We start from the raw sequence: 22,685 nt of genomic DNA on the forward strand, positions 1-22,685 counted from the left end.
CCAACCCAGAGCTTCATGCATGCTAGGCAAGCACTCTACCGCCAAGCCACACTCCCATTCCACTGAATTGTGTTTTTATCAAGATCTTCTTACCTCTTTTCATCTAGTAATACTTGCTCCTATAACACTAGTTTCCTTTCTGTGAATGTGCACTCTTGTCATCATTATTTGTAACAGTGATCATTACACAGCCCTAACCTGCTTAGCTCTGTACAAATAGTAAAGGATTTTTATGTTTTAGCTAATAAATTCCTATGGTTCGATATTCTAAAGAGTATTCCACACACATCTGTTCCCAGCCATTCAGTTCCTCTACCTGAAGGCAATCAGTTTTTACATATCCTTTTAGAAATATATACAATTTTTTCCAGAATATATACTTTCCCCTCTGGGCTTGGTAACACTTTTGTAATCCCAGTGTTTAGGAGACTGGAGCAGTGGGATCAATAGCTCAAGGCCAGCCAGAGCTAAGTAAGGGGAGGCTATCTCAAACCATGTATTTTTTTCCCCTCCTCATTCCTAAACCCTACTTAGAGTGCTAATGGTATCATCTTCTGTATGCTGGTGTATGGAGGTACACATTTACTGTGTGTTCTTATGTATATTGTATTTTAAAGTCCATAGCTACACAGAAGTAGTGCTGGCAAGTGTACTTACAACTGAATAGAATCAGAGGCCCAAAATGGTGAAAGTACTGGAGTGGGGGCTCAGGCCAAGTCTTCTAGTATTCTTAGGTGAACTCAGAAATGTGATGTGTGAGTTTCTTCTGAGTCATTCACACTGTTCCTCCTTACTCCTCAAGGATGGCTGTCATTTGTCCATAGGGACCCACTTCTGGCCTTCCAGAAATCAATTTATCCTATTAAGTGCTCATTGGGCCCTAAAAGAAGGACATGGATTCTGAAACAGGCAGTGTATGGAGGTGGGGAAAACATGAACTGATGGAAAATTGCCTTTTCCTGCTCCTGATTGTTTATATGTTCTTTCCAGGATTTGCCTTAATAGTCCTATGAAAGTGTTTGATCATTCATGCAGCACCAAAGGGATATAAACCCGAGGCTCTGAGGGCACAGGACAGAGATGGCAACTGAAAGTGGCTGTTCTGCAGAGGTTTCTGGGGCTTTTGTCATTTCTGAGCAGGTCCTAAGGTCCTCTTGCACAATCTCAGTTTTCCCCCAAATTCTCTTTCATCCTAACAACTAGTAATGCTGCTTGCTGATTGATTGCTAAGTACAATGAATTATACATTTTTTTCCGTTTTTCACTGCTGGAGGTAGAATCCAGGGCCTTGTTTACACTAGATAAATGTTCTACCACTGAATTATGTCCTCAGCTCTCCATTTTACACATGAGCAAATAGATGCAGCTATATTCGCTATTAATGGGAAAACTGACCAGTGGGCTACAAGTAGAAATCAACTTTTGGAGAGAAATGGTCCTGTGATAGTACACTCATGGGCCATTAAATTTAAGGGGATGTAGGATAAGTATAGCATGGCCAGAGAATAGAAGGCTATAGGAATGGTCAGCAGGTCAAAGGTATTGTGGTACAGAAGGGCCATTATGGATGATACTTAGGCTTAGTTCAGCCAGATGTGGGCTTTGTTCATCTACCAGATCCTGGGTTTGCCACACCCTGAGGAGTTTCCCTGACACAAGATTTGTGCCACCTTCTCTGCCTTTAGAACTTCTGTGCAAACCCTAAGACATTTATTGCATTGGGAACCTGGGAAGAATAGTGTTAGGAAACATCTTCTTACATGCAAACTGATGTCTGAGAGTTCCTGCCTAAAATCTTAGGGCTTTAGGCTTACACTAGACCAGCATCCCTTTTCAGGATGCTTGTCACTGAGGTATAATTTGGACTACATAGTTATTCTCCTGGACATTTCATAAAGTGTTAGCTATTCCCTAAAAAATATTCTTTTGAAAATGCCCATATTGGATCTGCCAGCCCTTAATGCATTGTGAATGCAAGTATAGTATAGATATAAAATTCACATTTTCAATCCATTCCAACTGTTGAAACATTAATTCATAAATTCTTGGAGAGCCTGGACTTTGGTATGATTTGTTCACTCTTCTGTCCTCAGATCCTGGCACATTACTGCCAAGTACTGATAGTACATAAAGATATTATTTGTTTATTTTTTTGCTCTCAGAATGTCTGTATTAAGTGTGATAGGAACTCACCTTTGAATACATGTAAGGAAAAAAAGAATGCTCATGACCAGAGAGTTAGTAGCCCATAAAAGCTATCTAGTTAAGATATAATGTCTGATATGTTAGGCTTTGGTTTGTACATCCATGGTCTCCAATTTCAGAGTACAGGGACTTGCCAAGTGTCCATTAATAGGGATTGCTTTGGGATTGAGGGCAAAGAGAAAAGAAAACCCGTGTTTTCAGTTAAAAACATAGTTTTTAATGAGTACTTCCTCTGTGCCACATGCTTCCATGCACTAAGCCTAGAACTAGTGCCTGGCCTTTGTCCTTCTAGAAGCTCTCTGGGGATTCTTATCCTAAGTTCATGAGAGAAGAGGATACCTCATCTGAGTAGGCTTGGAAAGTAAGAGGAGTGAGCCAGTATAACTGACTGACTTCCTGCCTTGCCCTAGTCCAGCTCTTAGCCTCGGATGGGTAACCTCACTACTTTACATTTTGATTTCCTAATTTAGATATAAAGTGGAAATGACAATGTGTACCTGTGTGGATCTTCACACTGCCAGTTAACTCTACTAGTCTTGTTTCCAACCACTTCTGAAGCCTCCCATCAGGAGAACACGGAGAGGAAGTACTCAGGCATATACCAGTCTAACCTACTGCCTCATGTTCTAGGAACTGACTGATCTGCAGAGGGATCCTCCTGCTCAGTGTTCTGCAGGACCTGTGGGTGATGATTGTAAGTATTTTTCTGCGTTTCAGATAACAGGAGCTTTGTGACTAAAATCCCCAAATGCTTCCGTTTGTCAGACCTCTAAGCATACGTTAGCATCACTTAAGCCACAATTTTTGTCTTTTTGTTCTTGTCATTGGTACAGGGGTTTGAACTGGACTGTACCATTTGAGCCACACCCCCAGCCTTTAAGCTGTTGGGGTTGCGGGGGGGGGGGGGGGGGGGCGGGGGAGTTGCAGTTCAAAGCCAGCCTAGGCAGGAAAGTCCATGAGATGCTTCCAGAAAACCAGAAGTGAATCAAAGTGGACCAAAGTGGTAGAGCACTAACCTTGAGCAAAAAGAGCGCAATGCCCAGGACAATGCCCAGGCCCTGAGTTCATGCTCCATGAGCTACAAGAAACAAAACAAAAAAGCTCTCAAATACAAGACATGGTAAATAATAATAATAATAATAATAATAATGATAATGATAGTTAATTCAGGACATCTGCCATAGTTCTATCTTTGAATTGCTTTTTCTACATATGTGGTTTATTAAAATTTGAATTTCTTACATTCATGGTAATACTAAAGGCAGCAATGTCACTTTTCTACTTGCTTGTTACTAGATTTCCAGAGCAGTGGGCATTGCCTGCATTCATCCACGAGAGGCACTAGTGAGGCCCTGCAGCTATTGGATTCTTCTTTTCTTTTTTTTTTTTTTTTTTTTTTTTTGCCAGTCCTGGGGCTTGAACTCAGGGCCTGAGAACTGTTCTTGGGTTCATTTTGCTCAAGGCTAGCATTCTATCACTTGAGCCACGGCACACTTCTGGCTTTTTCTGTATATGTGGTGCCAAGGAATCGAACCCAGGGCTTCATGTTTGTGATGCAAGCACTCTACCACTAGGCCATATTCCCAGCCAGCTATTGGATTCTTTAGCAAGAACTTCAAAATGAATCAAGGGAAGAACCAGGGAATCGAAGGGACTTATCAAGAGCAATGGGAAGGGACCAGAGGTGTGGCTCCAGTGGTTCTAAGTTCAAAACACTGAATTGTAGTCATTGCAACTGTGTAGTAAACAAATCTTGCCTGAAATATCTGGGCTTTCTCTTCAGCCTCTGACAACTTCTCTCTAAGCAGCTATGGGTATCATTGATAGTGGTATCATTTGCCTAGAGACTGTGACCCACACCAGCAGTGTGATTCAGAGTACTCACTGGCTGTGCCAAACAGACCATGTAGTGTTAGATGTGGGATTTGGTCATGTTTGGAGAGGCTGGAAACTGGGAATTAAGATCAGCCTCGTGAGCACTCAGTTCACCAATCATGTGTTTATGGTAAACAGTCTGACCTGGACTAGGAGTATGGCTCAACTGGTAGAGTACTTATCAGCAAGTGCAGGGGCCTGATTGTTCAATCTCCAGTACTGCTTGGTGTCCTTAATTACAGCATCAGTATGTCATTACATATCATTGTCATGAACATGACACCTTCTAGCCTTAGGAGGTAAATAGAAACTCATTTGGATCCCTTCTAAAGTGAATCTGTATCATCTACTGTACTAAGCTCTGCAAATCCTAGTGAATTATTTGACTTGAGAGTGTTTAACCCAAACTTGTGGTTAGTGTCAGGAATGACGCAGTCTTGTATATAGATAGTGTGCTTTAACCTTAAAAGCACCTTTTTTTTGGCTGGGGACAGTTCTCTTACATGCTGTCTCTATTTTGTCTTACAGTGTTCCACTGGCAGGCCACCATCATGGGCCCGGTAGGTAGTACTGCTGAGGGTGCAGCTCAAATTTTGCTTCTTGGGCCTTGCTTAGCACAAGCACTGATTTCTTCCTCTGTCTCATCCTTCCAGAATGAAAGTCCTTACCAAGGAGGTGTTTTCTTCTTGACCATCCACTTTCCTACAGATTACCCTTTCAAGCCCCCAAAGGTGAGGCTCCCCCACAAATTGCTTGATGTTTGGCTGTAGGAAGCTTGTGATGAAAGAGCCTCTTTAGAGAAAGCTGAGTGTGGTCCTTCCCTGAGGGCTTGTCATTCCATTCCATGTTAGAGCCCCCTATGACTTTAAACTTTGGACTTTCAGAATTACTTTTTTTTTCTAGTCCTGGGGTTTGAACTCAGGGCCTAGGCTCTGTCCCTGAGTCTCTCTATGCTCAAGGCTAGTGCTCTACCACTTGAGCCACAGCACCACATCCAACCTTTTCTAAGTAGTTTATTGAAGATAAGAGTCTCACAGACTTTCCTGCCCAGGCTGGCTTGGAACTGCGATCCTCAGCCTCCTGACCACCAGCGCCCAGGTCAGAATTAAATTCCTTTTTTTTTTTTGCCAGTCCTGAGACTTGAACTCAGGGCCTGAGCACTGTCTTTGGCTTTTTTTTCCCCCCCTCAGGGCTAGTACTCTACAACTTGAGCCACAGCACCACTTATGGCTTTTTCTATGTATGTGGTGCTGAGGAATCGAACCCAGGGCTTCACGTATGCAAGGCAAGCACTCTACCATTAGGCCATATTCCTAGCCCCTCAGAATTAAATTCTTATTGTGGGCAAAGGCTGGTGTAATGGACAGGCCATGGGCTATTTTGGGGGTGATTTTTCTGGAGACAAGGTTCTACTATGTAACCCATGCAAGCCTAGAACTTTTAATATTTCTGTCTCTGCTTCCCAAGTGCTATGATTACAAATGTGTATGGCACTATGCACAGGTAAAGTCAGTTTTAAGGATCTTGTTTCAAGAAAATGAATGTATGAAATGACCCACTGTGCCAGGCATGGTGGCTTAGGCCTATTATCCTAGCTACTTTTAATAGAAGGATTGCCATTTGAGACCAGCCCAGGCATAAAAAATTTTACAATACTCATCCGGGCATCAGTGGCTTACTCCATAATCCTAGCTACTCAGGAGGATGAGATCTGAGAATCATGGTTGGAAGCCAGCCCAGGCAGAAAAAGTCTGTGAGACTCATCTCCAGTTAACTACCAAAAAGACAGAAGTGGAGCTGTAGCTTAAGTGGTAGGGTTCCAGACTTGAGTGAAAAGCTAAGGGACAGTGCCCAACCTTGCCCCCCAAAAAGAACATTTACAAGATTTCATCTCAACCAATGGCTGGACACAGTGTCATATACCTGCTGCCCAGCTACCAAATCACAATGGCTAGGCTTTGTGATGGGGGCCTGTCAGCTCCAGTGACATGGGGAAGCACAAGGAGGATCACAACCCATAAAACGAGACCCTACTTTGAAAATAACCAGTACTAAAGGGGGCTGAAATATGCCTCAATGGTAAAACCAAGCATGAATTTCTGAGTTCAATTCCTAGTACTGCAACATAAATAAATAAATAAATACATAAATAACCACTCTAAGTGAAGGTACCTAGTATCTGCAGAGGAAGCAGAAAAATCCAGGATTACCCAGAGCACAACCTTCCTTGGAGACTACAGATAGAAGCATGGTCAAGGGTGACAGAGAGAGGAGGCTTATATAGTGGCCAGGACAAAAATAGCCATGGGGGAAACATACTGGAGTTTCTCAGAGAAATCATACCAGCTAACACTCAAGATGGCAGCAGATCACTCTAGGCCCCAACTGTGCTCATTCCAGTTTCCTTCATTGCAGTCTTAGAGCTGAGAACAGGGATTCTCAGCCAGGGTGACGTTGCCCCTGCCCCAGAGACATTTAGACATCATCCTGGAACAGTCTGTGTTACCACTGGGAAGGGGTTGCTACTAGTATCCAGTGAATGAAGGCCAAGGATGCTTTGCAACACCCTTAGTGCCATTGACTGCTCCCCACCCACAACAGATTAGGCCAAGACACAGTCCCTGTGCCTGGACCCTGGAAATTCAGTTAGCTCTGTTATCAGGGTAGAAAGCATTCCTTTGCTTTTCCTTCACACACACAACTCCTGTGGTAGAGACCCAGAGAACAATACCACCTCTAGGAGGGAGTGGTCTGGGAACTGCCTAAACATTTATGTGTCCTAAGAACATTCTGTCAGAAGATCATCTTGCTTCCAGACATGGCACCTCACACTAGAGCTGCCCAGACTTATCAGGACTCCATGTGCCAGGTATTGCCTGCCCTTCTAAGGCTTAGTCTCCTGGAAGATACAGAGACGTTTAACATGTGTGAGTTAGTTGGTGCCAAGAAACACAAGCTGTGGCTGGCAGCAAGAGCCAGATGACCAGGGAGCTTGCCCTGATAAAGAGTACTATATAAGTTGAAGCAGGGAGGAGGCCACAGGGAACCGCCCCAAGAGAATGAGCAGGTATGCTCCAGGAATCCCAGAGGAGGATAGAAGCCATCATCCTCAATACATACATCAACTGGGAGTGGGTGCTGGCAGAAATGATTCAAGGGGGCCTAAAGGCTGACAGGGTCACTGCCACTATGTGAACAAGAGGGCTGGCAAGAGCCCCTGCACAGCTGGTATATGGTGGCCTCTGAGGGATTGAGACAGAGCCAGCAAGATGGGCTGGCTGCCTGTCAGCTGTGGTCACACAGCCATATACATTTCACATCACTTTTGACAGCTTTTTTTTTTCCAATTGCAAAATTGGTTTTGTAAAAACTTATGTTTAAATTAGAGAACTAATGCAAATTAAAACTAATCTGCTGTACAAAACCACAGCTAACAGCCTGGTATACATTCCTCTAGGGTTTTTCCACATATACCAACATGTATTTTATTCTCATTTTTAAAAATAAAAATACCAACTGGGCATCGGTGGCTCACGCCTGAAATCCTAGCTATCCAGGAGGCTGAGATCTGAGGACTATGGTTCAAAGCCAGCCTAGGCAAGAAAGTCTGTAAGACTCTTACCTCCAATAAACTACTCAGAAAAAGCTGGAAGTGGTGCTCTAGCTCAAGTGGCAGAGTGCTAGCCTTGAATACAAAGAGGCTCAGGGACAGAGCCCAGGCCCTGAGTTCAAGCCCCAGGATGGGCAAAACAAACAAAAAACTGATAAAGCAAAGTAAATAATAAATAATGAGAAATAAATATAAAAATTCTGTTTGTAAATGAGGACAGTTCTGTTGTGTGCCTGCACACATTTTGACCAGACTTAGTCTTTGGCTACTCAAGTGTCACAGTTCCCAGATGTTATGAGGCTATGCTTTACTACCTGTGTTGGCCTCAGTGGCTTGGTTCAAGAGAGACCCTCCACTACTGTTTTATACTTTATCTATTCAAGCCAGTGTGAAGAGGCCCTTTCTGGGCAGCCTCTGGCCCCCAGCTCTAGGGGTATTGCCAACAAATATCATAAGTTACCTGAGTATTTAAAGTCAAGGTTAAAATGTGTTCAGTATTCAAAAGAACTTCCAGCTCTTATCAAGGAAGGGGTTCTTCAGACAGGGCAGTAATGGATGCTAAAATAGCTTTATTTGATTGGAATCTAAGTGTGGTTCAAGAAGGCTTGGCTGGGAAAATATTAGATGCTTCATGATTTTCCCCTTTCCTGGAGAAATTGTCTTTAAAGTAGCAGTTTCCCAGTGTATCACCTAACATTCCTTAGTGTGTGAGCAGCTGGCCATCTTTCTTAAACACATCTTGAGACCATCCTGAAGAAGTCTTATATGTTTGCTGAGCATGTTTGAGATCCCTAATTGTCCAAGAACAAAACGAAGTGGTAACTTATTAAAAGATTGAATAAACTCTGTGAGTAATTTGGAATTATTTTAATGAGGAAAAATGTAAGCTGAAAGGTGAGAGTAATACTTTCCAAGAAAGTACTACTGTCTTAAAAAATCTTCCACTGGATGTTTTGGCATGAATTTTCTGACCCTAGGAGAACTCTGGCAAGACTGCATGATCTTTATGGTGACCTCGAGGCAGATATGTACTACAAAAGATTCTTCTGAAGTTTGATCCTTCTTGGGAAAAATATGTGGTAAATGATGTTCAGTCTCACATACTAATATCCCTCTTCACCTCAGTACACCCTCTACAGTATGTTCTTTCTTCCTTCCTTACTTTCCTTATTTTTTATCAGTCAGTTTGAACTCAGGGCCTGGGTACTCTCCCTGAGCTTTTCTGCTCAACACTAGTGCTCTACCATTTTAAGCCACAGTGCCACTTCCAGCTTTCTGGTGGTTAATTGGAGATAAGAGTCCCATAGACTTTTCTGCCCAGACTGGCTTCAAATGATGACACAGCTTAGCCTCCTGAGTAGCTAGGATTACAGGCATGAACTACCAGTGCCAAACTTATCCTCCCTTCCCTTCCTTCCTTACTTCCTCTCTCTCCCTTCCCTTCCCTTCTCTTCCCTTCCCTTCCCTTCCCTTCCCTTCCCTTCCCTTCCCTTCCCTTCCCTTCCCTTCCCTTCCCTTCCCTTCCCTTCCCTTCCCTTCCCTTCCCTTCCCTTCCCTTCCCTTCCCTTCCCTTCCCTTCCCTTCCCTTCCCTTCCCTTCCCTTCCCTTCCCTTCCCTTCCCTTCCCTTCCCTTCCCTTCCCTTCCCTTCCCTTCCCTTCCCTTCCCTTCCCTTCCCTTCCCTTCCCTTCCCTTCCCTTCCCTTCCCTTCTGTCTTTATTTATTGTGTGTGAGAATGTGTGTGCATGCACACACTGGGCACTCTCCCTGAGCTTTTATGCTCAAGGTTAGTACTCTACCATTTGAGCCACAGCTTGATTTCGAGCTTTATGGCAGTTAACTGGAGATAAGAGTCTCACCTGGGGCTGGGGATATGGCCTAGTGGCGAGAGATCTTGCCTCGTATACATGAGGCCCTGGGTTCGATTCCCCAGCACCACATATACAGAAAACGGCCAGAAGTGGCGCTGTGGCTCAAGTGGCAGAGTGCTAGCTTTGAGCAAAAAGGAAGCCAGGGACAGTGCTCAGGCCCTGAGTCCAAGGCCCAGGACTGGCCAAAAAAAAAAAAAAAAAAAAGAGTCTCACAGACGTTTCTGCCCTGGCTAGATTCAAATCATAATCTTCAGATCTCAGGCTACTGAGTAGCTAGGATTACAGGCATGAGCCTCTGGTACCCAGCTAGTATGTTTTTTTTAAAAAATATTTTAGGGAGTGAGTTCATAGCTCATGATAGAACACTTGTATAAATCCATGAGTCCAATCACCAGTGTTTGTTTGTTTGTTTTTATGTCAGCACCTAAGATGCTGAGGTTTGAGAATCATGAGTTTTTAAAGCCAGTATGGATGACATAGTGAGGCTCTGGTTAAAGATAACAATAGAAAGGATGCCATGCACCCAACCATCCATGCAAAGAATTAGCAATGGGCCCTCAGAGCCCAGAAGAAGGGGACAGAGTGGCTGCTAATGCATTGCCTAACCTCTGCTGGCCAGTGGGATGTAAGTGGAACTGAAGAAATAGCTAGATTATCATCCTGCTCCTTTTGCAGTGAAAGTTGCATATGACTGAGCACCTTGTATATGGCAAAAAGGGGCTGTTTCCACAGGCCCTACATCTGTTCTGAGAGTGGCTTTGTCCCTGAGCCCAAGGAGATCATTTCAGAAAATGATTTTTGGCTGTCATTCAACAGTATTAGGGTAGTATAAAGTGAACACAGAATCTTCTTCATGCCAGAAATGCCAGGTCCAGCTGCTTATTTAGCCAAAACCAGAGTTTGAACTCAGTCTTATTCTTGCTCTACCAGCATTCTACTACTTAAACCATACCTCCCAACTGGACTGATGATACTCTGTGTGTCTCTCTGTCTTATCTGTCTGTCTGTCTGTCTCTCTCTCTCTCTCTCTCTCTCTCCTAGGGCTTGAACTCAGGGCCTAGACACTGTCCCTGAGCTTTTTTGCTCAATGCTAACTCTCTACCACTTGAGTCACAGCTCCACTTCTAGCTTTTTGGTAGTTAACTGGAGAAAAGAACCTCAGGGACTTTCCTGTGAGGCTGGCTTTGAACTGTGATTCTCAGATCTCAGACTCCTGAGTAGATTTATAAGCATAAGCCACTGGCCTGATAGTACATCTTATATAAACAAAATATATCTTGTGCCCATCAAAGGCCAATGATGGCTGACAAGTTTTGTACAAGCTAGCTAGACTAAAATAATTAGTTAAGCAAAGGATAGGGAGCGAATTTCATCTGGCTGTTTCTGGTGGTGGCTCTGCTTCTTCATTGTATCCATAGTTAGTGTTACTGTTTCTTCCACAGACCTTTGAGCTTCCAAGGCTTTCCTACAACTTTTACTTTTCAGAGTCAACTCCTTTTAGGAAAGTAAGTATCAATCACTCTGGGTTGAGAGTGACAATCCAGCAAGACATAGGTGAGATACTTCTGGGGTTCCTTCTCCTGTGTTCCTTTAAGTCTCACCCAGGTCTCTGACACACTGGTACTGTCTAGCAATGCTGGCAATGCTGCTTGTGCTTTACTTTGTTTTCCAGACATCCCTATGGCTTATCTGACTTGAGATCTCTTGTCTCTGCAGGTTGCTTTCACGACCAAAATATATCACCCCAATATCAACAGCAATGGCAGCATATGCCTGGACATCCTGCGGTCGCAGTGGTCTCCAGCACTGACTGTGTCCAAAGGTAGAAACACTGACATGTGCCTGTCACACCACATGGCCTGTCCTGCATTTACCCCTCACTAACCAGTGAATTTGGAAGCTCAGATGAGCAGGCAGCTTCCCCAGTGCTCACAGTCCTACCCAGTTCCATGCCCACATCCACATCATGTCCCCATACCACAAGCAGGCAAATCACTGGAACCATCTGCACCTTAGTGGTTTTTAGCAGTCACTGTGTGATGTTCAAGAATGTTAAATAGGCCTGGTGCCTGTAATCTCAGAAAGCTGAGATCTGAGGATTGAGGTTTGAAGCCTGAGAGATTTAACCAGCAGAATGCCAGATTGGAGGTGAGGTTCAAGTGGTGGTAGAATATGCCAACCATGTGTGGAAAAAGCCAAGTGAGAGAGCTCAGGTCCCAGAATTCAAACCCTGGTACTAGCACCAAAAAAGAAGAAGAAGAAGAAGGAAGAAGAAGAAGGAGAAGGAGAAGGAGAAGGAGAAGGAGAAGGAGAAGGAGGAGGAAGATTGCCAAATGGGCACAAGTAAAAAAAAGTATTGGTTCTACTTACACTTTTTACCTAAAAAGCAGCCAAATCTACTACCTAATTTTCCTTGAGGGCAATGACTAGGCCCTAAGGAGGAGGAGGCCTTCCCCAATGGGCCTCAGAGTTAGTGGAGAAACCCTCCCTTCCCAAAATAAGTGATGTCAAGCACACGTAGGTAGATGAGATGGAAGAATCCAGTCTAGCAGGGTGTAGCAGTGTACATCTCTATAACTACAGAACTTGGGAGGCCAAGGCAGGAGGATCATGAGGCCACCTTGAGGTATATGATATGTATAGTAATAGGTACCATATAATTTATATAATATGTAATATATATACATATATAATAAGACTTGGTCTCAAGAAAAGAGAAAGAGAAAGAAAAACAAGGTGTAAGATATCACAAGAGATGTACACACTGCCCTATTATGTAACTGTACCCCTTTTGCACAACACCTTTTCAAAAAAATTTTAATTAATAATAAATTATAAAAAATATTTTAAAAAAGAGAAAGAAAAAAAAATTAGTCTAACCCCAGGCCAGAGAAATACAGGTACTCTTTCAGTACCTGTACTCAGGTACTCAGGTGCTGAGCATGGGCTGGTGCATGCAAGTACATCCTGACTGTAGACAATACAGTGACCTGCATAGATGGTTAAAAAAAAAAATCAAATGTTAAACAAGCAGAGTAGAACATGAAGCAATGCAGGCAGTAGAGCTTTAGTAGCAAAAGAGGCCACACAGTGCCTTTGGGTTTAAAGGGCTAGAAAAGGCCACAGTAAGTTTAGAGGGCAGAGCCTCTGCACTGTAGTGCAGGTCCCTGCAGGGTCAAGGTAAATGCCACTGGGCTCAGCACCCTGCCAACATCCCTTTTCTCTGAAATGAACCTCTAGCAGGAATGGGGGACCTTTTTTGTAAGGGATATAACATCCTTTGTGGATCATACAAAATCACCAATGAAGGTAGGTGGCAACTGACATGACATGAACCAAATTATCTCAAAGCAATTGATTTCAATGGTCTTACAGGTCCTGAGAGCCAGATGTTCCCTACTCCTGCCAATGGAGTTTTATTCTACTACCCAGCGCCCAGGAGAAGTATGCAGGGAGGGCTGAAGATCTACCAGACAAGGCTGAGCCAGCGGACTCATAACCATTGCACACTTAGGGCAGGAAGAAAAAAGAGGAGGAGCAGGAAGGGATTCTTGGGGAAGGAAAGAGAAGTAGGCCATGCTAGCTTCTGACCTCAGGATAGAAAAGGGCTGGTTATCTGAAGAAGATGATTTGTTTCTCCTACCTGTAGCTCTTTGTAGGGAACTATGGTCAGGACTTCAGTGGACTTAACAGCCAATTTGGAGTCACGGTGGGTCCAGAGCAAACCACAGATGAGTTTTCACTGTTCCTTCTCCTCACCACACCCTGGTGAGTGATTCCCTTTATCCAAGGCCTCTGGGAGCCACACGGAGGGCAGTCAGACTTAGTTCAGAATCTCATTCTAACTGGTTTTCTATGTGTTCCAAGTCTGTGATCTCAAAAAGTTACCTAAATGTTCTGAAATCCTGTTCCTCACTAGTAAACAGAGCTTTGGGACAAAAAAACAAAAATAGGTAATGTGGGGCATAGACTGAAAGGGTGTTGTAGGCTAAGGCCACAGGTGCTTCTGTGGAAAAGGCCAAGACTGCCCAGAGGAGGGAAGTGTGGAGCAGCAGTGTGACCAGACTGCCCCATGAACTTCACAATACAAACTGCAAACTCTTAACTTGTGTGTGAGCACAACAAATACTGTCATGACTTGAACAGCATCAGTAGATCAGGGTGTTTGGGGGGAAGACAAGTGCTCCATTAACAAGAAGTGCAAGTTGGAGAGGTTCATCAAACCCAGAGGTGATCTGCAGCCTTGAGGCCATGGCTAATTGACCCTTTCTTTTCTTCCTAGTTCTCTTGTCCATCTGCTCTCTGCTCTGCGACCCCAACCCTGATGACCCTCTGGTACCAGAAATAGCCCACATCTACAAGGCTGATCAAGAGAAGTAGGCATCCTCTTTGGGTTGCCCTTGTCCTATGACTGCCAAGGCTCCCATGGACATCTTCCTGCCCTAGCTGAGTCCATGTGTGCAGTGGGTATGCCCTGGGCTTGACTTCCTGGCTCTCAGTCACATATCCTTTGGCTCTGAGGAGGGAGAAGCAAATAACAGCATTTACCTATCAGCTATCACTGCTGGGCCCTAAAATACTGCTGCCAAGCCCTCCCCTGAGGCCAGCAAGATCACCAGTCACCCAACAATGGACTTAGAAGAATCTGACAAGAAGAGTCTAGATTAAACCCAAAGGGTTTTGACATAGACAAACCAGGGGTTGTCTGCTTAAACAACTGGCTGGAGCCACTCAAGGTGGGCTACACTGCTGCAGTCCATTTGCTGGTTGATGTTAGCAGTCAGCAGTGTTACTGCATCACCAGCAGACCTCCCTGCCAACTTTGCTTAACCACTCATTTATAGACCCAGCATTATAAACATTTGACTCCTTTAGCTAGGTGCAAGCTCTTGCACCAAAGTGTGGCCATGTGTGGCTGGCGACACAGTGCAGGAGCCAGTATTTATCTCTTGAGTGTTGATCGCAGTGAGCAGTGGCCAGGTGTATCAGATCCCAGGCATTAGGAGCGCCAGGTCTCAGTGTAGTTTAAGGGAGCTAGTACTACTTTTTTTTCCTGGGGAACAGTACTAGGGATTGAACCCAGGGCCTTTACCACATGAGCTATGCTCCCAGCTTTATCTTAGCATTTACTATGAACTATTTTAGATACTACAGAAATGATTTTTTTTTCAGTGTCTAAATACAGATCTCTAATTTGCCATCTCATGGCATGAAAATTTATTACCATAATGAAGATACCTTCCTAGCCCTCACTGGGTGCCAGGCCTCCTCCGTATGCTTTATATACACACTTGTGCAGTTCTCCTCATCGTCATACAAGGCAGATAGTGTCTCCATAGCTAACAGTCATGGCACAAGCTGCAGAAGGTGGTGTGGAATTGTACATCATTGGCCAGGTTCTGTACTTTCTTTGCCAGACGGCCTGAGATGATCGCAAGCTCAGCCTTGGTACCTCTTCCATACCCTGTGTCTATACTGAAGGACAGGAGAGAGAAGGTTTGTTGCATTATTCCATCCTTCCACTACAAATCATGATGGAGAATCAACAGGACTCTCTGAGCAAGGGGCTACAACCATAACCAAAGCATTTCTGATCCAGAAAAGTTTTTCTGTTTCTTTCTTGTTTTTTGAGACAGACTCACTATATAACCAAGGTTGTCCTTGAACACTCAATCCTTCTTTTCTGCCTCCTAAGTGCTGGGAATACCAAGTGCATGCATCACCTCACCTGACCTAAGGAGAGCTTTTATTACACGCACCCATCAGTCCTGGATGTCTCACAAGCAGCAACATTTTCTCCACATCATTGTTCTGTGCACCACATTGAAGGGACATGATTATTTCAAGTGAGAGTGTCTTTCCCTCTGCTTTTTCCTCCAGGTACAACAGACTAGCAAGAGAGTGGACACAGAAATATGCTATGTAAGTGCCTCGAAGGATGCATGGGAGACTTTGCCCAAAAGTACCTCACCAGGCACAGCGGTCTTTCTGTGAAGCATGGCAGTGTTGGCTGGGCCACCTACAGCATCATCTATTCTTCCCATACTTGTTGGCAACCCACTTTCTGGCTGCAGCACATTGGTGCCACTCTCAGCCATTGTGGCTTTGACGGTATCATGTCTTTAATGCCAAATCAACAGCCATTGTTATTATTTCCTGTAGCCTCCTGGTTGCACTGAAATCGGTCTTTCTGCCCCAGCTCTGTTCATCTGTGAAGGACCAGGCCCTGGGCACCTCCCCTGTCCAGCTCAAGTAGAATGGCTGCTCAATGTAGCACCACACAGGGGCCCAGCCTGGCCCCTCCCCACGTACCCTTTGCCTTTACAACTCAGTGCTGTCCTGAGCGTTCCTCATATCCTGTCTGCCACAGAACCAGGTCCTGAGGAGTCTGAAAACATCTTGGAGGCTCCTGAAAGTTGGAACACCCCTGGAAAGCAGAGGCCTCTTTCTGCACTTGTGCTGACTTCCACCCTCTGCAGCACTGCACACTCCACTTCTCACCTCACAACAAGAAACAGCCAGTGGCAGATGTCAGGATATAAAGCACAGAACATCTCAGGAGAGATGACTTCTTTTTCAGAATCAAGAGTAGAAGTATGGAGCCTGGAAAGTTTTGGATTCTGCTTTTCTGTATGAGGTTTCTCTCAACCCCACCTCCTCCCACCAGGAGCCTACTTGAAATCCTAGTAGAAGCCATTCACAGACTAGAACACAAGGGACTAAATGTAAATAAAAAAGAGATCTCCCATAACTCTAAATGGTAATATGTAAGTCTCCTATCTTCTTCTTTTCTTTTTTTTTTTTGTTGCCACTACTGGTCCTTGGACTCAGAGCCTGACCACTGTCCCTTGGCTTCTTTTTGCTCAAGGCTAGCACTCTGCCACTTGAGCCACAGCTCCACTTCTGGCCATTTTCTATATATGTGGTGCTTGGGAATCGAATCCAGGGCTTCATGTATATGAGGCAAGCACTCTTGCCACTAGGCCATATTCCCAGCCCCAAGTCTCCTATTTTCTTTCAGGTGGAGAAGAAATAGAAACTTGAGTTCTTTGGAACCTGTTGGAATGCCTAGCTTCCTCACATGGCTTTCTGTTTGTTGGGAGGAGTGGGGTTGGTGCCAGTCTTGAGGCTTGAATTTAGGGCTTGGGGGCTGTTCCTGAGCTTTTCTGCTGAAGGTTCTCAACCACTTGAGCAACAGCTCTGGATTTTGGTAGTTGATTGGAGAGAAGAGCCTCATGGATTTTTCCTCCCCAATCTGGCTTCAAATCATGATCCTCAGGTCTCAGCCTCCTGAGTAACTAGGGTTATAGGCATGAGTCACTGGCACCCAGCTCATTTGGCTTTCTAAGGAGAGGGTTTGCTCTTAAAACTAAGAGCTTTAAGATTGGAGTATCTAGGAAAAGGATTTCTAATAAAGCTTCCAAAGGAGGGAAGTTGAGGTGCTTCAAATCCTAGCACCGTATTTTTCTTTTTGGGAGACACTACCTCTCTGTGTACTCGAGACTGGTGTCCAACTTAGATGGGAGACTGCCTTTGGCTCCCAGTGCCATGATTACAGCTGTGTGCCACCATGCCAGCCCTAACCTGAGTTGAGTATGAAGCTCCTCCACTCCCAACACTTGACACTTGGTGAGTCAGATGGAATTCTTGCAAATGAAGAGTCAAACTCTACCAGCACAAGGTTAGGTGAGGCTGGAGGTGTGGCTTCGTGGTTAGAGTGCCTGCCTAAACAAGTATGAGCCCCAGTTCAAACCCCAGTACTGCCAAGGGAAGGGAAGGGAAGACCTTTGGGTACAGTTGGAAAGAGGTCTACATATCTAGCACCCAGGTGCCAGTGGGAGATTGCTTTGCCCTAGAAATTTCCAAGTTGTAGATACAGTCTTACTGCCACATGCTTTGCCAGGGAGAGTATCATTGTGAGCTTACTGAAGCAGACTGAGCCTGGTCAGCATTTGCCTTGTGGGGGGTCCCTATTTAGGATACTCCTGTTACTGTAAGTTTTTTGGGGTCCTTGTTCCTTTTCACCGTGGTGAGGATTGCATTTTAAATTTATCTTTTATTCCTTTGGTCTTTGCTAAAACAGAGCAATATTTCAGTGCTGGAGATCAAACCCAGGGTCTCATGCATACTAAGCAGGTACTCTACCACTGAACAAAAACCCAGCCAAGAACAATAGATCTTATTAGACAGGGGAAAATGCCTTCACTGAGGCATACTTCAGCAATGTAGCCAAGCAACAGTGAGATACCCTGTATGAGATCAGGAGATTGAGCTCACAGAACAGCATGATGATTCATGCTAGGGGAAAAGAGACTGACTCAGGTCAGGGGAATCCAGGTCTAATTTTGTGTTAGGGCTCTGAGTTCCATACTTTGGCCTTTCAAGAAAAATAGTTCACCACCTCCAAGAAACATGGATTTTTCTATCTCCAATAAAAAATTTCCTGGGCTGGGAATATGGCCTAGTGGCAAGAGTGCTTGCCTCGTATACATGAAGCCCTGGGTTCAATTCCTCAGCACCACATATATACAAAATAGCCAGAAGTGGCATGGTGACTCAAGTGACAGAGTGCTAACCTTGAGCAAAAAGAAGCCAGAGACAGTGCTCAGGCCCTGATTCCAATCCCCAGGGCTGGCAAAAAAAAATAAATACAATTCCTAATCCTGTCCATTCTGTTGGAAATACAAGAGTAGAATTAACTCCTTGGTATCCCTGGGGTAAATTTTCACTTGGACATTACAAGTCTGAAGTGGGTGTTGGTACCAGCCAGAATCCTTGGACAGTCTTGTTCCCAGAGCTGCATTCAGCCTGGAGAACAGGTGCCTTCCTTAGAATATCCTTGTTCTGAGCCAGGTGCCTTTTGCACAACAATAATCCCAGCATTCAGGAAGAGGCAGACTGAAAGATCACTAGTTTAAGGCCAGCCTCAAAAATAGAGAGAAAGCAAAAAGACCCTGTTCCAAGATGAACCATACTATGGGCAGCTGCTGTCACCTGTCTGTAGCGAGCACCCTTCCCAGGCAAGTCCTGGGTTAGCACCTAGTTGACGTACGTAAAAAGCCTACTGTGGGCAATGTGGGTTTTTCCTCTGTGGACCATAGTGACACATCCATGATCTTAAGAAACCAGTGTAGAGTGAATGTACATAAATGACTTCTCACAGAAGCTTTTGGACTTCCAGAATGGAGCTACTGGGGCTTGAACTCTGCGTCTTGAAATGTCAGCTTTTTCCACTCAGAGCTGGCACACTCTACCAGTTGGGCCATGCTTCCAGTTCTTTTTGCTAGTTAATCAGAGACAATGAGTCACTTGGATTTGTCTTACCTGGTTGGCTTCAAACTTTGGTACTCAGATCTCAGTCTCCTGAGAGTGCCTTTGGCACGTGGTGGTCTCTCTCTGCTCTGCTTTCTGACTCTCTCTCAGTGATGGTGGTTCTAGAGTTTGAACTCAAGCCTCATGCTTGCTAGGCAGGTGCTCTACAGTCCCCAAAGTCTTTCTGCTTTAGTTATTTTTCCAGTTGGTTCTTTTTACCCAGGCCATGACCCACATGGTTATGCTTTTGTTTTTACTTTATTTTATTTTTGTCAGTGTGGGGCTTGAACTGAGGTCCTGGGTGCTGTCCCTGAACTCTTTTGCTCAAGGCTGGTGCTCTACTATTTTGAGCCACAGCACCACTTCCAGTTTTCTGGTGGTTAATTGAAGATGAGTCTCATGGACTTTTGCTGTTTGGGCTGCCTTTAAACTGAAATCTTCAGATCTCAGTCTCCTGAGTAGTTCGGATGACAGGTGTGAACCACCAGTATTCACCTGTGTTTGTTTTTTTTTAACACAGCTGGAATGCTACAGGTGCCACAACACTATGGTTGCCTTTTTTATGGATTGAGAAGGGGGTTTTGCTCTTTGTCCAGGCTGGCCTTAAAGGCTGATCCTCCCATTCTGAGTAGCTAGGAGTACAGAGGTGTGAGTCATCACACAGCGTGGAGCTGAGATTTTGGTCTTTGCTCCAGGGTATTTCAAGAACGTAGCACAGGATCAAATCTCATAGCAAAGGATTAAAAATGCCAGAATGCAAATGTTCACAAAGTCTCATAGTTCATAATAGAATAATATCCTAACACTAGAAGTCTCACACCACCTCACTGCAGTTGCTCAAGGATGGCCAGATTTCTGTCTCTGAAGTTCAGGAGGAAATCTCCCTCAGTGTCAGACAAGATACTTACCTTCCTCATCTGCAGAATTGCTGTCCTGAGGTTTGTCCCTCATACCCAAAGAGGAAAAAAGGACTGCTAAGATAAGCATGGAGCCCTGTCCCTCCTTCCCTCTCATGGCTGCCTTCTCTGTCAACCTTTTCCCACCTTGTGCTGAATAAGCTGAACCCTCAAAATAGAGGGTGGTGGCTGCCAGCACTACAAAGGCAGCAGTGTCACGTAGCTAGAAGCAGCAAGTCCATCTCAGGCAGCATTCCTCCCAGGGAACTGCTCCTTTACCTGCTGTCCATCTCCTAATCACATTTTTTGCCAGTCCTGGGGCTTGAACTCAGGGCCTGAGCACTGTCCCTGGCTTCCTTTTGCTCAAGGCTAGCACTCTTACCACTTGAGCCACAGTGCCACTTCTGGATTTTTCTATATATGTGGTGCTGAGGAATCAAACCCAGGGCTTTAGGTATGTGAGACAAGCACTCTTCCACTAGGCCATATTCCCAGCCTCTCTTAATCATTTTCTGAAACCAATTTTTTTGGCTTTGCTGATCCTGTCACCTAGTCTTTCTGCTGACAGGTTTTATTTAAAGCAAAAAGCTAAACAGAACATTAAAAATTAGATTAGGCAGTGGCTTCTTTGATTTTCCTTAAATGTCCTTCCCTTCCCCACTTCTCACAGACCCTCATCTTCCAGACAGGTACTGTCAATAATACCCTGTTGCATGTAATGGGCACCCCTTGAAGAATGGGGCTTGGGCAGGTTTCATGTTGGAGGGTAAAAGCAAAGCTGCCCACTGGTGCCTGTCACCCTCTGTTCTCTTATTCATCCACAGTGGCTCAGTGGCTGATCATCCATGGGGGACTATCACTACTAGCTGCTCGTTGCAATAATTTTAGTTTCACTAAATGACTTCCATCTGGAACACTTCCTTTCAGTTTTACCATAACATGCCCCATTCTAAACCTCATTTAGTCTTTGTTTCTGAGTTTCTCAAAATTTCATGAACTGTCCCCATCAAATAGATCCCCTGTTCAAAGGCCTGAATTCAAAAAAGGCCTTGGTTTCAAAACCCTAGTACCACCACCCAAAGAGGGGGGGGCGCTGTGATGCTCTCTCCTCAGCTCATATCAATTGACTTGTAAGAAAGTAGTGTATGAAAAGACAATGCAAATGATGTCCATAGGTGAGAATTCTCATTGGTTTCTACCTTCTGTGCTCTTTAAAGAAAGCCCTTGCCCAGGGGCTGGGAATATGACCTTTTGCCTAGCATGCATGAAGCCCTGGGTTCGATTTCTCAGCACCACATAAACAGCAAAAGCCAGGAGTGGTGTTGTGGCTCAAGAGGTACAGTGATAGCCTTGAGCAAAAAGAAGCCAGGACAGTGCTCAGGCCCTGAGTTCAAGCCCCAGGACTGGAGAAAGAAAAGAGAGAGAGAGAGAGAGAGAGAGAGAGAGAGAGGAAGGAAGAAAGGAAGGAAGGAAGGAAGGAAGGGAGGGAGGGAGGGAGGGAGGGAGGGAGGGAGGGAGGGAGGGAGGGAGGAAGGAAGGAAGGAAGGAAGGAAGGAAGGAAGGAAGGAAGGAAGGAAGGAAGGAGAAAGAAAGAGAAACCAAAGAGAGAGAGAGAAGGAGGGAGGGAAGGAGGGAGGGAAAGAAAGCTCTTGCCCAGTATGGGGGGGTGGGGTGGGTATTCCTGCTCCACTGGCTCACTGTACCTTGTGTCCCATAAAAGCCCCTTGGCATATCTGTACCCTCTGAAGATGGAGATTTGAGATAGGAGTCTCTTCTACTTTCCTCAGGGCCAGTCTTGAATAAAGCTATGTTCTTTCACTAATATAATTCTATCTTCCAGCTATTAGTAGAGGAGCAGTAAGCAGTACAGATCTTGGGTTTAGGTAATGACCCCTGCTGTAACCTCCTTTCCTTGGAGCCTAGTCCCCTCTTCTACCCTGCTTTTCCCTAGCAGCCTGGGTGAGCTCTGTCACCATTCTGAGCTGATCTAATACCAAAACATAGAACCCTTCCCCTTTGGCCTGCACAACTTTATCTCAGGTAAGTGTAGGTACTCCCCAGGCTGGGCATTGTAAAGTAGGTGGTTAGTTCTCCATGGTAGGGAAGCTATGAGCTGCTTTCCTTCTTGGCCTGTTTCCCTTCCAGAAAGTTAGTTCAGCCCCAAACAGGCATGTTTGTGGATAGAAAGAAGAGCTGCTCCCTGTGAGGGGTGGGTTTGAGGCAAGCTGGGCCTCTTCTTCCAGACTGAGCAAACATCTCCATATGGTGGTGAAGCACAGGCCAGTTCTCTTCATTTCTCCACTACCCCAGCCTCGGCCTATCAAACTCCCCTTTTTCTTGTCTTATTTTTTATTTTTATTGGCACAAGGAACTGCTCAAAGGGATTTCATTGTGACATTTACATAAATGCACATAATGCACTTTGAGCAAATTCACCCCATGAGTTTTGATTAGGATACATTGTTTGTATGTTAAGTAAATGCCACAAAGAAACTCCCCTTTGTACAAGAAATGTATGCTAATAATCACTACAAGCCCTTTAATTCCCGCTTTCCTCTCATCTTCTTTTTATGCGTTTCTCCGTGGGGTTTCATCCACTCCTACCCCATCAGCTTCACACACACCCAGACTCCAGCAACCCAGGCTATGCCTGGACTCGTGGTCCTGCCCAGCTCTCCCAGGTGCAGGAATTACAGGGGTGACCACCACGCCTGGTATCAAAGAGGAAGCTTCTGATGGGGGTCCACGTATTGGCTTCAAATCTGTAGGTGTGTCGGGAGATTTGTGAGTCCTTGATCTATCAAATCCATGCCTTAATCAACTGGAAAAGAGCTGTAACAGGACGTACCAGGTTCTCTGGAAACAGCTAAGAAGGAGCTGAACTGGGACCCGAGGACGCTCCAGACCGCGTCCCAGAA

At 44.9% G+C, this 22,685-nt stretch overlaps 1 protein-coding gene across 4 annotated transcripts in view; it reads left to right on the plus strand.

Annotated features, from left to right (window-relative positions):
- Ube2d4 (ubiquitin conjugating enzyme E2 D4 (putative)) overlaps positions 1-22,528 on the plus strand; it is a 23,941-nt gene extending 1,413 nt beyond the window's left edge. Inside the window, exons 2-8 of one of the 4 annotated variants that reach the window (XM_048339318.1) lie at positions 2,836-2,899; positions 4,609-4,640; positions 4,734-4,811; positions 11,276-11,381; positions 13,842-13,935; positions 15,440-15,481; positions 22,380-22,528. In XM_048339318.1, coding sequence (XP_048195275.1) covers positions 2,836-2,899; positions 4,609-4,640; positions 4,734-4,811; positions 11,276-11,381; positions 13,842-13,935; positions 15,440-15,481; positions 22,380-22,503 — 540 coding nt within the window. In that variant the 3' untranslated portion in view covers positions 22,504-22,528. Of the gene's footprint in view, positions 1-2,835; positions 2,900-4,608; positions 4,641-4,733; positions 4,812-11,275; positions 11,382-13,841; positions 13,936-15,439; positions 16,326-22,379 lie in introns of those variants that run through there. The other 3 variants (XM_048339320.1, XM_048339319.1, XM_048339321.1) reach the window with 3 other exon arrangements.
- Positions 22,529-22,685: the final 157 nt, after the last annotated feature.

Source organism: Perognathus longimembris, chromosome 2, assembly GCF_023159225.1.
Source record: "Perognathus longimembris pacificus isolate PPM17 chromosome 2, ASM2315922v1, whole genome shotgun sequence".
Lineage (NCBI taxonomy): Eukaryota > Metazoa > Chordata > Mammalia > Rodentia > Heteromyidae > Perognathus > Perognathus longimembris.